General features: G+C 42.8%; 3 protein-coding genes across 8 annotated transcripts in view; 2 read left to right on the top strand and 1 right to left on the bottom strand.

Annotated features, from left to right (window-relative positions):
- Positions 1-2532, bottom strand: part of ASB7 (ankyrin repeat and SOCS box containing 7) — a 28859-nt gene extending 26327 nt beyond the window's left edge. For all 4 annotated transcript variants that reach the window (XR_005602805.1, XM_039557876.1, XM_039557875.1 and 1 more), the window contains exons 1-2: positions 2475-2532; positions 1681-1775 (exon numbers count right to left, since the gene is read on the bottom strand). The gene's annotated coding sequence lies outside the window, so the exon portion shown is untranslated. The remainder of the gene's footprint in view (positions 1-1680; positions 1776-2474) is intronic.
- Positions 2533-2839: 307 nt separating this feature from the next.
- Positions 2840-14500, top strand: LINS1 (lines homolog 1). 3 transcript variants are annotated; one of them, XM_039557401.1, is made up of 8 exons: positions 2840-3008; positions 3639-3700; positions 6741-7259; positions 7357-7446; positions 8299-8440; positions 8682-9272; positions 11998-12178; positions 13161-14500. In XM_039557401.1, the coding sequence occupies exons 3-8, from the start codon at positions 6861-6863 to the stop codon at positions 14059-14061; spliced, it is 2304 nt and encodes a 767-aa protein (XP_039413335.1). In that variant the 5' UTR covers positions 2840-3008; positions 3639-3700; positions 6741-6860; the 3' UTR covers positions 14062-14500. The 3 variants fall into 3 exon arrangements, with proteins under 3 accessions (XP_039413335.1, XP_039413336.1, XP_010389291.2); XM_039557402.1 differs by lacking the exon at positions 3639-3700; XM_010390989.4 differs by lacking the exon at positions 2840-3008 and having other exon boundaries at positions 3209-3700.
- A 489-nt stretch (positions 14501-14989) lies between these two features.
- CERS3 (ceramide synthase 3) overlaps positions 14990-15202 on the top strand; it is a 43521-nt gene continuing 43308 nt past the window's right edge. The window contains exon 1 of the mRNA XM_019280921.3: positions 14990-15094. The gene's annotated coding sequence lies outside the window, so the exon portion shown is untranslated. The remainder of the gene's footprint in view (positions 15095-15202) is intronic.

Raw genomic sequence — 15202 nt, 5'->3', positions numbered from 1 at the left:
ACTAAAGCTTTCTCTAAAGGGCTGCTATACTTGCAACATGCTGCATTTCTTCCAGGGATCAAGAGCAGGACTTCAGCATATCAGTAATCTCTGTGCCTTGTTTCAACCATGTGCAAATTTCTGCCAGAAGTTAATTCCCTGATTCCTATGAACTCAATTCCAGTCTCTGCACCCGAATCAAACTTTGCTGCACTGGCATTTCACACTAGGAAGGAACTTCACAAATCAAATGAAAACTTACGTCTCCTGTTGTGAATAAATCCCAAAGATCTCATGAATTGTCGGCACCAAGAGGGGTCCTGTTGGAGCAGCTACAGCCCTGACGTGAGAGGCACTGGGTGGGTTGGGAAAAGGGAGTTATAATAAACTAAATTCAGATGAAACAGCTGTGCCATAACTGCACTGGTAAGTTTGTACTGATGCACATCTGCCTCACCTATTAGCAAGAAAATCCCTCCTGGAATCATACTGGGCATGTCTACATGTTCTGCTATTACTTGTGGGTTATCAAAATAACATGGAAAATTTCTTCCCTGCATTTCCAAAGCGTATCTCAGAATTTGTTGTACTTGTGTTACGGAAGGATTTTCTATTTAATCTTCAACACACAGTAACTACTTTTTGTCTTAATCTAAAGACATCTGTATTGGAAAAATGATCCAGCCTTGACCAAGGCTGTTGGCAACAAGTACTGCTCTTTCTCCTGCAGGCTAATGCTCAAAAACAACTGATTGCCAACAATGAACAACGTTTTGGTACAGTCAGTGACATCTCTGAAAACACGACATGGACCAGAGGGACCTCTATGGAGGGCATCTTTCCCAAAAAAAACAAACTCACCTACATTTGAAACAGATTAAAATGGCTTCAAGACAGACTCTGCGTTAAAAGAATGCGCAGAAACTCCATCATTTGGAGCACGCTAACAGTAGGATGCAGAAAAAGACTGACTGACATCATTCACCCCCCCACTCTCTCTCCTAGGATCCATCTCTTCATCTCACCACGTAAAACACACAATTCTCCCTACGAACAGCTCTCCCCCTGAAACAGAACCTCCCTCCTACCAGCAGGATTGGCTTTGATGACTTCTTTCATTTTTCCCCTTAAGCATCCAACAGCATCATCTTCTTCTATAATTTCAGTCCAAAAATTAAGTACTTATAAACAGACAATATCCAATTATTTTCAATTTTTGCAGCTCCGTTACAACACATACACAAAAAAAGTGACCCACACAGGAGTGAAGTATGACTAAACAAACATAATGCAATAACCATGACCTAGCCCAATAAAGATTTTAGAATCAAAACAGAAACAGAAGCAGTGTTGAACCCATAAATTTATGGGAAGACTTTAAGAAAAGATCCTTTTAACGACCTAGAGCAAAGTAATTTTAGTGACATTCCATCCTGAGATGGAGACACAAAAACCCCATTAAGTGGCAATTCATGATCAAAATAACATTCACAGAATAATTTTAGAAAATTATAAAGTGTTACAAGTGTAATTCAAATAGGCTTCAGAGCTTTCCAACTTTAAAAGGTCAACAGCAAGCAGGTTTTAAGAGAACAAAGAAATCTAATGCTACCTATTTAAATCCATAAAAACACAAGAGGCCCCAATCCCAGCCAAAACCATGTGTCTAGGATGACTCTGAGAATCTAAATGAATCATCACCTTTCTGGGGGTTTTTTGAGTGCTGTTTTCTCTCCTCTGTGTTAATTTGTTCTTTGGAGTCACTATTTTTAATTCTCCTTTAAGGCAGTTTAAACCTAAAAAAAAAAAAAAAAGTAGAACTGAGCCACACAATGACATAAAAGAAACAAATGAAGAACAAAATTGGTTAATACAAAAGCAATAGCTAGGCAAAATAGGAAGAGCCTACACAAATTTGGAAGAAAAGGGGTTATTCATCAAAATCGGGATCTCTCCTGGAAAAGGAGGACACTCTCTCGGGATACTGAGGAGTTGAAGGGATAATAACGGCAGGACCGCTGCCCTGTCAAGGCAGCTCCTCCAGGGAATGGAAGTAAAGATAAGTGCTAAAGAATGGGACAGGAAGTAACCCAGAAAGCTGAGCTGCTGGGAAACCAAACCTCTCCCTCGCAGGAGTTCACGCTCCAGGAGCCTTCAGCCGCGCACACACACACACACACACACAGAAAAAAAGCCGGCCAAGCCCCGGCACACAGCTCCAAGGCCCGGCGGCCGCCAAGGCACCCGGGGCGCCGCCGGGGGCTGGGAAGGGGGACCCCCCTCCGCGGGCAGCCCCGGGGGCGGCCCGGAGCCCGCCGCGGGAGGGGGGCAGGGGCGGCGGGGGGCTGCGCACCCCTTCCCAGAGGGGGCGGCGGGGGCGCCCCTTACAGCCCCGCACCCGCCGGAGGGGCTGCCCGGTGTGGGCGAGGGGAGGCCACGGGGTCGCTCCCCCCCCTCCCCGCGCCCGCGAGGGACCCCGGGGCAGCCGGGGTTACCTGCGTGACCCGCGTGCCGGAGCGGGGCGGGCCGGGGGCCCCGGGCGCGGCCGCCCCCCGCGCTGGCGGCGGCGGCGGGCGGGGGGTCGGGGGGGGGGCCGAGCCGAGCGGGGACACTTCGCTCCGGGCCGCCCCCCTCGGCTCGCGGCGGGGTCGGCGGGCGGGGACTGACCCGCGCCGCGACCATCCTCGCCCGCCGCGCCGGCCCCGCCCCCGCCCGCGCGCCGCCGCCGCGTCGCCATTGGCCGCCGGACTGACGGCGGGCCCGCCCCCGCCCGCGCGCCGCCGCCGCGTCCCATTGGCTGCTGGGCTGACGGCGGCCCCCGCCCCGCGGCTCCGCCCCGCTGCCGTAAAGCCGCTGAGGAGTGGAGGATGGCTTTGCGACAGGGGGCGGCGGCGGCGGCGGTTCCGGCGCCGTGACGGAGCGGAGTTTGGGCCTCGCGGTCCCCCGGGGGCGGGCGAGTGGCGACCGTTGCCTGGCAGCGGCCCCCGGGCGGCGGGGCGGGGACGGGCCCGTGCGCTCCGCGGCTTGGGGTGACTAAGCGGGGCCACGGGCGTGCGGGCCGAGGGGGGCGGGAGGCGGGGCCTGGAGTGAAAGGGGCGAGGCCGGATGAGGAGGGGTGGGGCCGTGGTTGTGTGGGCGTGGCTTGACGGTACGGGGGCGGGGCCTCGGGGAGCGAGGCGGTGGCGGGAGGGGCTGAGGCGGTGGCGGGAGGGGCTGAGGCGGCAGCGGGCGGGTGAAGGAAGGGTTGGCGGCTGCGTCCGGCGGGCTGGGGCTCTCTGCGCTGTGCGGGTGCCGGGTCGGGAAGCCGCGCTGGTGTAGGGGCGAGAGGTCTCGGCTGTCCTCAGTCCGGCAGGATGGGGCTGTGGAGGCTCTGGAGAAGCGGTGCCTCCGTGCTCGCTATGTCAGCCCCGAGTGTCGCGTGTGGTGAGGGCTCCGGTGAGCGCCCGGCGCTGGCAGTGCTGAAGCGCCGCTGTGAGCGGTGCGATGAGGGGCTGGTGAGGCGGGACCGGGTGTGCTCCTGCCAGCAGTGACTAAAGGCGCTCGGCAGAATTGCAGTCAAAGCATCTGGCGTGCTTAGTGTCAGAGTTAGCAGGGATTGCACAGCTCAGGTTATTTGCAAACTCTGGAAGGAAATTACACTAATTTAGAGGCGTTTACAGTATTTCAGCACTGAGAAGAAGTTTATTCTTTATTGAAAGATGAGCCTACGAAGTCACTGCAGGTACAAGGAGTCCAAAGTGTATTTTATTTCTTTAATGCTATTATCATTTCATTGTAAGGAGATCCAGAGCCTTCAGATTCACACCCAAAAGTCATGAACTGATGTTTCATTTTGGTTCATCAGATTTAATTTTTAATGAAAATAGGGTGGGGTTTTGGATAGTTTTTCTCCCAAAAAGGGCCTTAAAGCTCATCTCATTCCACCCGATGCCATAGGCAGGGACACTTTCCACTATCTCAGGTTTCTCCAAGCCCCGTCCAACCTGGCCTTGGACACTCCCAGGGATGCAGCAGCCACAGCTTCTCTGGGCAACCTCTGCCAAGGCCTCCCCACCCTCACAGGGAAGGATTTCTTTGTAATTTGACTGGACTAACGTTGATGTCATGGTTTGTTTGGTTGGGTTTTTTTTTTTACTAACGCAATGGCTTATAATGACATGCAATAACTCAGAGATATAAGTGAAGAGCAGTGTTTGACTTTGATTTTGAAGCATTATTAATCATGAAAATAACACACACCCCCCTTTTTTTGTTTCTTACCTTCTGCATAGTTTTCCTTCCTGTCTTTTGCATGATCAGTCTATATATAAGGTTTTTAGAACTGTTTCCTGTTGTTTATGCAGGAGTCTGGCTCTGTGAGGCGTTGCCTTAATTGGTTTTTAGATGCTGTCATGAATAACTCAGATAAATAATACAAATAAGGGTTGGAGTTTGTCACTTCTTTACTCTTCAGCTTTGAGCTTTTCACTCTTGTGCTGTGTCTGAAACAAATTTAGTCCTTGTCTCATATTTTCTCCCTCTTTGAAGTAAATGTCTTCAAAATAGGCCCCCTAACTTTTAATTTCCTTCATTGACTTATGTTTGTGATCTGTTGTCATGTGTGAGTGAGACATACCTTAGAGATGCTTTTGTAAAGTGTTCTGCAAATAAATGGTGGAACATAAATGTGTTATGGAAGGATCCAGGAAGGCACAGCCAATATTGTGTGGTGAAGGTGAAATCTCGCAGTGGATGTCCTAGAAAAGTTCTGAATCTTTCTGTCTTAACCACCGTGCTGGATCATGTGAATTTGTGCATGAGATCTGTTCATTTACCACAGAAGGTGATAATTCAATTTGATCTCAAACACAGAACTAAATGTGTTGAGATAATTTTACTTTATTAGGTATTCATTTAGGAAGAAATAAAACTCAAAGATAGGAACAATAACTATATAAAATATTCAGAGTGATTTCTGAAGAGATTTTATAAGGTTTCATGTCATAAATTTCCACCTCAAGTAGAATTCTGAATAGATTCTGCAAATGAAGAGGGAATTTATTGCCTGAAATATCAGATTTATTCTTAACATCCAAAATGTGGAGTGTGGGAAAGGATGGGGGAAGGGTTGGTTCTATCAGGTGAGGAACATGCTGTAACATTTTGGAGTTTTCAGGTCAGCCCTTGCTGAATGTGTGTTTAAAAATACCACACCAGAGGGAATTGTAGATCACTCCTGCAGGCAACTTCCGATTTTAGCTTCTTTTCTGAAGGAAATGCTTCCTGATGGTGGGAGAAGTGATGAGTCAGGGTAGCATATCTTGGTCTACCTCTAATCCTTTGTGCCTTTGGGAAGCCATTTTGTCAATACATGCTTCAGTTGCAGTTTAAAAATTAGATTGTAAAAACGAAGGTGTAATGCTCAATGTTTTATGTTGTTTTAAAAACTTAGGAAGATTATAAGCTAGAACAAAAATGCCCCATATACTGACTTGTACAATTTCATTGTTTTCTAATATTCTGCTAAAAACAAGTAATAATTTAAAATATTTGGCCTGATGACAAATGCAGGTGGAATTGATACACAGATGAGAAGATGTTTAGGATTTCTTACTGGTTGGAAGGCTGAACTGTTTTCTTCCTTTGGTAAGAAAGGGGAAATGTATTTAAGTAAAACCCAACTACAGGTGGATGCAGGATTCTACCTGGAATTCTACCTGGTTGATTATGCCAGACTTAGAGATGGGGATCCAAAAAGTATGCAAAGTATGAAAAAAAGTATGAAAATTACTCTTAAGTGACTTAAGTTCCACTCCTAACTTCACCATAGATACAGGTAATGAGTTTGTTTGTTGGTTTTACTTAAAAGAGGTCTGGTTACAGAGCATGTTAAAACAGCTCTAAAAAGATAAATATTACAGATGAGTGTCATTCTTAATGTAGGTGAAAAAGAAACCCTGATGTTCTTAAGGTTTGGTTTGTTTTCTTTTTCTGAGAAGATGGGGTATCTGTCTGGCCATTTACATACTGGATAGAAAATTTGAGGGCTTAGGTGTTCACACTTCATGCAGAGATTTGAATTCTTAATAGCGCTTCATTTTAAGCTATAGCAAATATTCCAGTGCTGTGATTGAAAGTTATCTTCCTCTGACATGGGGATAAAGACCTTTTTTTCCACTTTTCCTGATTATGTGTAAGTGTTTTTATTGGCTCTTAATAAATTTTACACTTTGTTTTTAAATTATTTTTTAATTTTCAACTTCTGAGTCCCTGTGCCCTTGAGGTCAGCCCACCTTGAGTCTGTGTGCAGCAAAAGTCAAGACTTGTCCTTTGGCTTCCATTTTTTTGAGAGCTGATGCCAGTTCCAGCCCCAGTGGAGCAATGAATGTTGCCAATTCGGAGGAAAATTTGCAGCTGAAATTTTATGCCTGTTTTTGGAGGCAACTGTCACAAAAGATTTTAGATTCTAGTAGTTTTAGCAATGTAGAGAGAGACTTGATCCAAGTTCTCGTATCTTTAGGAGTAGCCCTTAGTAATAGTCACCTTTGGTTTTGTTAATTCCAGCAAATTAATTTTGGTGTTGGTAGCATAATACTGGAACTGTGAACTTCTTCCCAGCATGGTAATTCTTCATTTTAATATCTCACTGAGACAGTTTGGTGCAGCTGAATTTGCATTTTCAAAATAAGTGTAATAATGGTAGCATTAACTCTAAAAATATGTGTTATACTTTTATATTTTCTAGTTGCTTGCAAAGTAACAGCAAAATATTTTGTTTATAGGTAACTTAGAAGAGAAGTGCTTCTGTTTCTCTTACTGGATGAAAATAACTTGGAAGCTGATTTGCAGTGAATTATCAGTGAAGACACACAGCATTTTCTGGAATATTGCATGATCTCATAATGAAGATCTCTCTCCTGCAGCAGATGTATAAGGACGTCCTGGCAGGCATTCCCCTAGCAAGGGAAAGCCATCATTATTCCTCTTTAATTAATCTGTGTGTTGAGCAGCCACCAGAAGGAGATGAATCCTGTCATCAGAATCATCTGCCATCTACTGCTGGTGGTGTTAGGAGCCATCAGGACACTGATATGTCAGATGTCCCTGCAACAGATGATTTATCAAACAGCTTTGCAAACATGAGCTCCTCGTTCTGCCCACGAGAGGTGATGCTGCTCCAGTTAACCTTGATTAAGATGATGGTGGCGAAAGTAGAGTCCCAGGAAATAGAACTCCACACAAGAAAGAAGTACTGTGAAATCTTTGTTCTTCTGAAGGAGGCAAAAATTGACTCAAAATTGGTAAGCTTTTGTAAACTTCTGGAAGATTTTTTTATAAACGGAGGAAGACTAAAAAGGAATGTGCCTTAGACATTTTTCCTTTTTTACCTATCTCCAGATTCACCTGCTTGGTTCTAACGATCGGCTGTTATCTCACATGGCCTCACAAACTTTAGCATCTCTTGTGTATTTCCAGCTGAAGGAAGAGGTGAGTGTGGCATCACTTCACAGCTCAAAAAAATGGCTTAGTGAATCTGTGCCTGCAGGTTGTTCCATTTGACTCTACAGCCAAGTTTTTGTTGTGTTATATTTTCTGAGAAACTTTGTCAACTGTGTTAGGAGTAGCGTGGAATATGGAAAGCAAGGAGATCTTGTGTAGCAGAAGTGTGGAATGTCTTTGTAAAAATCTGGAATTTTATGAAACTCTTAAGGTAAAATATGTGTAGATGACAAGAAATATTCTCTTTAAGGCTGCAATACAGATATTAAAAAAAAAAATAATGATCTAGACTCAGTATTTTTACAGTTCCTTGGTATCTGTTGGGTGATGCAGTAGATAAAAATAAGTAATAACCTCTTGGAAGTTAATCAAATGCTTTGATGTATCTTCTTGTTTGAATATCCCAATTACTTGATGTTTTTTAAAATTTGCTGTATATTTAGTGAATATGTATTGCAGTCTCCATAGTAGCATCCTGAACACAGATTTATTTCATAACTATGTTTGTAATATTTCTTGCCAAGTTGTCTGGGAATTATCAATTCAGATCTGGTCTGTCTACAGCACTATCTGATTTTGGGTAGGTCACATGACATTAGGAGGTTTGGTTTTCCCTTTTTGGAACATAAGATAATTTCTATTGCATGCATATGTTGCTTCACGTTTGTAATTAAAGGCCTAATTAATGGCACAGGACAGACACTATTTCTACCTGTGTTTTGTCTGTGCCTCCATTTGAATCTTTTTAATGTACAATTTTAAATCACTGTATTATGATTTAATGTAATTTGCATAATAACTGAAAGCATACGTGATTGGTTTTTGAATTATTTTTCTTAGGACGCCTTAAATGTCACGTGGCTCAGCTTTAGCCTGAACACGCTGTTGGGATTCCCCGGGAATGCCCGGGTGGCCGATTGCCTGTGGACTCTGGTGGCGATTCTCAAGGAGACGCTGAAGGACGCGCTGGTCCCCAGAGCAGGTACCGGCGGTGCTGCGGCGGTACCGACACGCGGGAGCCGCCAGGGGGAGTAACTCACCTGGAATTCCTCGGGAATAGTTCGGCTCCAGGACACCTATTCCCTTCCTTATACAGGGGGTGACGAAGTGGTGTTAAAACGTAGTGGTTTAACCATATTTATATTCTGACACCGGTTTATTTCCTATTTACTGATTTATCTGTGTCACACTGTGAGTCAGTAATGTGCCTCTTCTTGCCATAGGTGTTCTGAAGAAGTTGTTGGCTCCTCTTGATGCAGTGCTTGAGGGATTTTATAATGCCATCCTGCTCCATCATTTTGACAGTCACCACTACACTTCACCTTATTCTGAAGCTACAAACAATCTGATCAGCTTTATAGATCTGCTTGAAGCACTTTTGGCTTCCAGAATTGAAATGGAATTACCTCTCAGGTGCCAGAGAATTTTGTTTTTGAAAGTTTCTTATGTCCTCAACCTTATTAGTTCATCAATTCCCTATGTAATCAAGAAGAAATTAATTTTGCTCCTTAAAAAATGTGTCCTTTACAAGTCTAGAGAAGATGCTAAAAGTGGATCACTGTTTTTACAAACCCCATCTTTATGTGAGGATATACTTGCACTGAGTAACGCTATTCTGCAGGTTGTGAATTTGACTTGGCTTAATCAGATCCCACTCAGTGGAAAGTCCAGCTACTTTGGAAACAGTGAAGCTGCTCCTGGAGATGATTCTCAAGGTGGTTCTGACCAAACTGTTCTCAGGGCCTTAAGTTTGGTTGTGCTTAAAGCACTGGAATTCAAGATTCACAACTCTGCAACAGAAGCAGAAATGAAAGGTAACAGTCCATTTAAATTTTGTTCATTAAGCAGCAAGAGCTTTAGAGCTTTCAGATTTTGTAGTCATACCTCATTAAGACTGTAAATAGATTTCAGCTGAATTAGTGGTGGTGGGAGGGAGGAAATAGAAGACCCACCCAAGAAACTGCTGTTACTGTGTCCTGCCTAATTAGTTGTCTCCTTGCGTTTTATCAAATCCTTAGCCCTGCAATATGTTGGGCTTGAAACAGCTGCATTTGGGATTGAAACTTTTTCCTATTAAGAAATTAAGCCAGCTTGGGAACACCAGGCTCTTCTCCAGCTGGAAAAGAAGAGAGTCCATAGCATGAGCATCTACTCTATTCAGGGTGGGGAACTGAAAGGAACTGCAGGTAACACTCTTACCTTTTCCAAGGTGGAGGTAGAACTTTAGGCACCATTGTGCATTTATTTTATTGAAGGTACAAGGCATTACTGCCAGCCAAGTAATGTAATGAGGCAAAACTAGCTGTGGTATAGAAAGGTAAATAAAAATAAGGAACTTCCAAAGTAAGGCACAGGGAAGTTGTGGGACTTAACACAGAATCACAGAATAGCTTGGGTTGGAAGGGGCCTTAAAGATCATCCAGTTCCACCCCCCTGCCATGGCAGGGACACTTTCCATTAGACCAGCTTGCTTCAAGCCCCATCCAACCTGGCGTTGAACACTTCCAGGGATGAGGCAGCCACAGCTTCTCTGGGCATCCTGTGCCAGGGCCTCACCACCCTCAGAGAAAAGAATTTCTTCCTAGTATCCAATTTAACCCTGCCCTCTGGCAGTGGGAAGCCATTCCCCCTTGTCCTGTTACTCCAGGCCCTTGTCCAAAGTCCCTCTCCTGCTCTTCTGGAGCCCCTTTAAGCACTGGAAGGGGCTCTAAGGCCTCCCCAGAGCCTTCTCTTCTCCAGGTGAACACCCCCCGTTCTCCCAGCCTGGCTCCAGAGCAGAGGGGCTCCAATCCTCAGAGCATCTCCATGGCTTCCTCTGGACTTGCTCCAGCAGCTCCACATCCTCCTTATGTAAATGGTTGTGTTCTTCACCCTGACTGACAGGTCTGGTCCTTCCAATTACCAGGTGTGAGCATTCCTCCCATAGCTACTCCCTTGGGCTGGTTTGTTGTAGTGAGGAGCTGGATTGGGGCAGGAGAAAGGGAGAGCTGCTGCTTTGCCGGGGCTGTGCCATGGGCAGCAGTGGGATGGCCGGGAATGCCGCAGAAGTGGCGTTCCTGATGGGAGAGGCCGCGGTGCTGTGTCACACTGGGAGCCAGTGAATGCCTTCTCCCTTGCTGTAAGGAAGCACCAGGGTGAGGCTTTTTGCCCAAGAGACCTTCCTGGAATCCCACCTGCCCTTTTCCCGCTGAGAGGACCTCATGCACATCTGATGCTGTGTGAATGTGGATGTGCAGGTTCTATGATCAAAGCAGTATGCTGTCCCTGGATTACAGCCTTCATGGAAAAAAAAAAATGGAAAAGTTCAGAAGCAGTATTTCTAGTCAGGCATCAGTGAGAATGGGCATTTCTATATTTACTGATTATGTGGCCAAAAATGATTTCTCTTTCTTTTTAAACAAGGATGAAATTTTACAGCACTTCAAATACATTGAGGCATTTTTGTTCTAGATGTAAATATTATTTTATTTTTTATATTTCTATGCTATGTAGCAAGCCTAAAATTAATTTTTAATTCATCCGTGCAAAAGAGCTACAACTTCCATAAGATAGCTTCTGAAACTTTTTCCCGATTTTTGGAAGATGTTATATTTGTGATGTCAGTTCCATTCTTAAAGATTAATAATTAATATAAGTATTTCTAAAGAATATTTTCCTTGTGATCCACCTTCTGAAACATGTATAGAGACTGAGACTGTGTAAGAACAAGCGAAAAGAAAAAAAGTATATCAATTTTAAATGTGTCTATGAAAATTTGTTCTCAAAGAAAGCCATTCTCCTTTCTTTCCCAGATTCATGACACAAAAATTAGTTCTTTAATTAGATTCAAGCACCCCAACTGTCAAGAGGAATTTCAGTTTGAAAGAAATGTTACTTCTTTATTTTAGTGACATTACAGGAAGTGTTTAAAACAAGCACCTAAATGCTTTAATATGCTAACTTCCCTTCTGGGAAGCTGCTTGATCTTCTTGCTATTAACATGGATTAGAGTGGCTTAACTTTAATTAATTTCAATTTTGAGAGTAATTTCCAGATTTATAGGGAAGAGTTTCAGTCTGAAGAGTAACTATTAATAACAAAGATAATTTGATGTTCCTATTATTTGCTAGGAGGAAAAGCAAATCTTAGAGTCAAATATTAAGGAAAATCACGTAGTGATGCAGTAAATGAAATTGATTTCAATGTTGCAGGAGAATTTTTTGTTTTCTAAACATTGAATCTGTGCTGTGTTGTATCAAAAACTGCTCTGTAGTACCACACTATCATGTAGTATCTCATTAGTATTGAACATGTAAGTTTTCTGACTTAAGGGAAAGAGTCTCTGTGTCTAATGAATACAAAGTGATTTTTATGAGTAAGCTACTGCACTAAAACGGCAAGAACCAATCTATAAAATTTGATGCTGTGATAAATCAGTTGAGCTAAGGAGAGATAACTGCGTTCATGAATTTTTATGCACTGTTAATTTAAAATAGAGAGTGTATGTTATTTGGCAACAAAAAATGTATCGCAAAAGTCATGGTTGCTTCTTCTTTTCAGGAGACTTTGAGAGTTCCATGTCCCAGCTGTTGATGTTCTGGAGGAGTCATGTAAAGCCTTCCCCACAGTCTCACCCAGTTGTGCATCACTGTGAATGGCTCTCCTTGGTTTTTATGGAGCAGGATGATGACATCTGGGAAGCTGCTAAAGTTTTATTACTCATCTATTTAAAATTTTATAGGTTAGTGTACTTTTTTTTTAACAGAACTATGAAGAATTGTACTTCAGTAAGGTTACTGTGACATACATGAGTTCCCATTGGTTGTTTTTGTTTGAAGGAAAATTATTTTTTGATAATTTAAAATCCCCCAAACCTCAGGATGATGTAATAATGAGTGGTATAAGAGCTGATAATTCAAGTCTTTTTTGGATGGAAACAGGGGAGTTGTGAAACAGTTTCCTACTAAATACTTTATCATATCCTGTAATTCAGGATAATTGACTTCATGCTAAAATAGTGGTTAGACAGATAAAAAGTAAGATTGCTTCCTTACAGTACTGAAGGTTTGACAAGAATGGGATATCAGAATTCAGCTTCAATAATTCAGGTACTTCTGGCAAAGTTTATAAGGATTGGCCCTATGGGAATTCCAGCTACTTAATAAAAATGGGTATTGCTAACAACTGAAATGTGTTCTTAATGGATTTGTCCTGAACATGCAATGCTTCATTGTTGTTTAAATTACCATACAAGATGCTATCCTAACTTATACAAGGCCCTCAATCTTCAAATGGGAAGATAGTGCAAGTAATATCTTAGATACACACAGTTCTTAGACGCTTAACTACAAGTAGGCTCTTCTTCCAGTGTGTGTAACATTCTGAATGTTAGTCTGATTTCAGGTTTACAAAAACATTAAAATAAGATTGTTTCATATTTATATTAAAGTACAGTTTATGTGTTGTAAGTAACTTTGTTTATTCCAGAAGGAATGTTTCCTAAGGAGTGCCCTTTTAAGGCCTGCTTTAAGTACTTTGGCTTCCTCAGCTGTCCAATCTCCTGGCCCCACCTGCCTTCATTCTTTCTCACTCCGATATAAAATCTTTTTTGGCTCTTACCTTTTCACAAAATTAAAAAAAGAGCAAGAATCCGTCTTCTGGATATTGCTGTTTTAAAAAAAATTGTAAACTTCCACTGAATTGTTTCCTGGCTTACTTTTCAGGTTACGGTGTGATGCTGCTGCTAGCCTAAGCCAAAAAGAGGAGGAATCCTGGAAGTTCCTTGTGCATACAGGTGGATATAACCCACACTGTATCTTTTTATTCCTTCTGGAAAAGATTGCATTTGATTCCACAGTACTCCTAGATTTTCTGATTTCATCAGAAACTTGCTTTCTGGAGTACTTGGTCAGGTACTTAAAGCTTCTTGGGAAGGAGTGGCATCAGTTTGTAGATGTCTGTAACCATTTCGATACCAGGCACAGCACTTTCCACTCAGTTTGTTCTGTCAAGCCACCCCACCAAGAAAAGCAAAGCTGTGTGACTGGGGAGAGTTTGCAAAATGCTGGTTGTGAGCCAGAACCACAGACTCCGATGTCTTTGGCTTCTTCTCACAATTGCCCGGTGTTTACAGCACAGCAGGGCAGTAATGAAGCTGCAGAGTGGAACCAGTCTGACTCATTGACAGGCACTGATAGCGCGTCCCTGCTGGGTTCTCTTCAAAGCCTGGTTAATTATGACAGCTCAGAGGACTCGGAGGTGGAATCAGATGGAAAAGAGTGCTTGGTAAATGCAAAACAATTGCCTGCAAACAATGAGGGTGAGGTGAGGAGAAGGGAAACTGGTTGCAGCTGCAGAGATGATGACCGGAATCCACACACGTCTGAAGTGTTGCCTCTGAAACCGAAGGGATCTTGTACCTCATCCTGTTGGACTTGTATGGCATCTTCAGATAATATTGCATCCCTAAGAATAATGCTTTACAAATCAACAAAGTGTTTGGAAGAGCTGCAAGAAGCTATTTCTAGGTTGCAGAGAAGAAATCTTTTCCCATATAATCCATCTGCATTGTTGAAACTACTGAGCCACATTGAGAAGATGAGTAAATCCATGAATCCACAATAATCCAAAGTGTTCTTGTGGATTTTTTTAACAAGTTCACCAGGGAATATTTCCATGAGATTAATGACTTCTAAAGCTCATGCTTCTTGCAGTAGTCAGTTCATTTAACCTCAGACAGGGTAAACATGGGTTTGGTTGACACCCTAAAACTCTGGAATTGCATCCAGTGATATGATCCGTGACCTGAGGGTCCTAGGCTTATTCGTGATATGTATGCCGACGTACAGTGTATAAGGATTAATTGTTGGGTATTCAACATTTTATAATAAATAACTCACGTGAAAGCATTTCAAAAATATATGATACTTAAAGTATTGTCAATTGTATCTAATGTAATTCTATTTATGAATTCACTGCCACACTGGTAGAGGTTTATGGACTACAGGGCAAAGTTAATGCAACACTTGACTGCTTAGAAGTTGGGCTAAATAAAATAATATAGTTGGGGGCAGTTTACTGTTTATCCTGTGTGTTCTGCATTGGTGCCTTGCTCAAAGTGGACCTTCAGGTGTCCATAATCCTTTAATTAAAAGAAAAGGTAGATGTGAAATTAAAGCATATGTTATCTATGGAAAACTTTAGTCAAGAATTATATTTTAAATTAAGCTTAGGTAATGCAGAAGTGAAATTCCAACAGATTTTTTTGCATCTATCATGCATTTCATATAAATATAGGATGTATACTTAATAAATGAAAATCAGAAAGAGAATTAGAAAGTAAGTGACTCCAGCATAGTGAGATGGATATTGAAGATGTTAAATTATTATACTTATATCTTTTATTAGATGTAATTTGAATAACCTGAAAAGTAAGCGTCTGAGAGTTTGCCTGGGGGAGTGAGTTCAGAGCAGGATCCAAGGCAGCGTGTGCACTTAGCAGGAAAGCACCTGATGCTGGTACGTTTAACCTGCAGCTTGTAATGATCTGCCAAGGGTTAGGCACTGGGACAGTACTGACAACAGGAACACTGGGAAAACCTCAGACCTCTTCAGAACTGTGGGAAGTAGTTTTTCCTTTTAGGATCTTCTCTTGAAGGTAAGTGCTCTCTTCTGACTGAGAACAAGTAAGTGCTCTCTTCCTTTTGAATAGCTATTTAGTGTTAAATTAAAATAGATACTGAGCTAAGATGAGCAGTCTCTGGAG

Source organism: Corvus cornix, chromosome 10 (genome assembly GCF_000738735.6).
Source record: "Corvus cornix cornix isolate S_Up_H32 chromosome 10, ASM73873v5, whole genome shotgun sequence".
Taxonomy (NCBI): domain Eukaryota; kingdom Metazoa; phylum Chordata; class Aves; order Passeriformes; family Corvidae; genus Corvus; species Corvus cornix.
The sequence above is the reverse complement of the archived record's forward strand: the minus strand, read 5'-3'. Positions and strand labels throughout refer to the sequence as shown.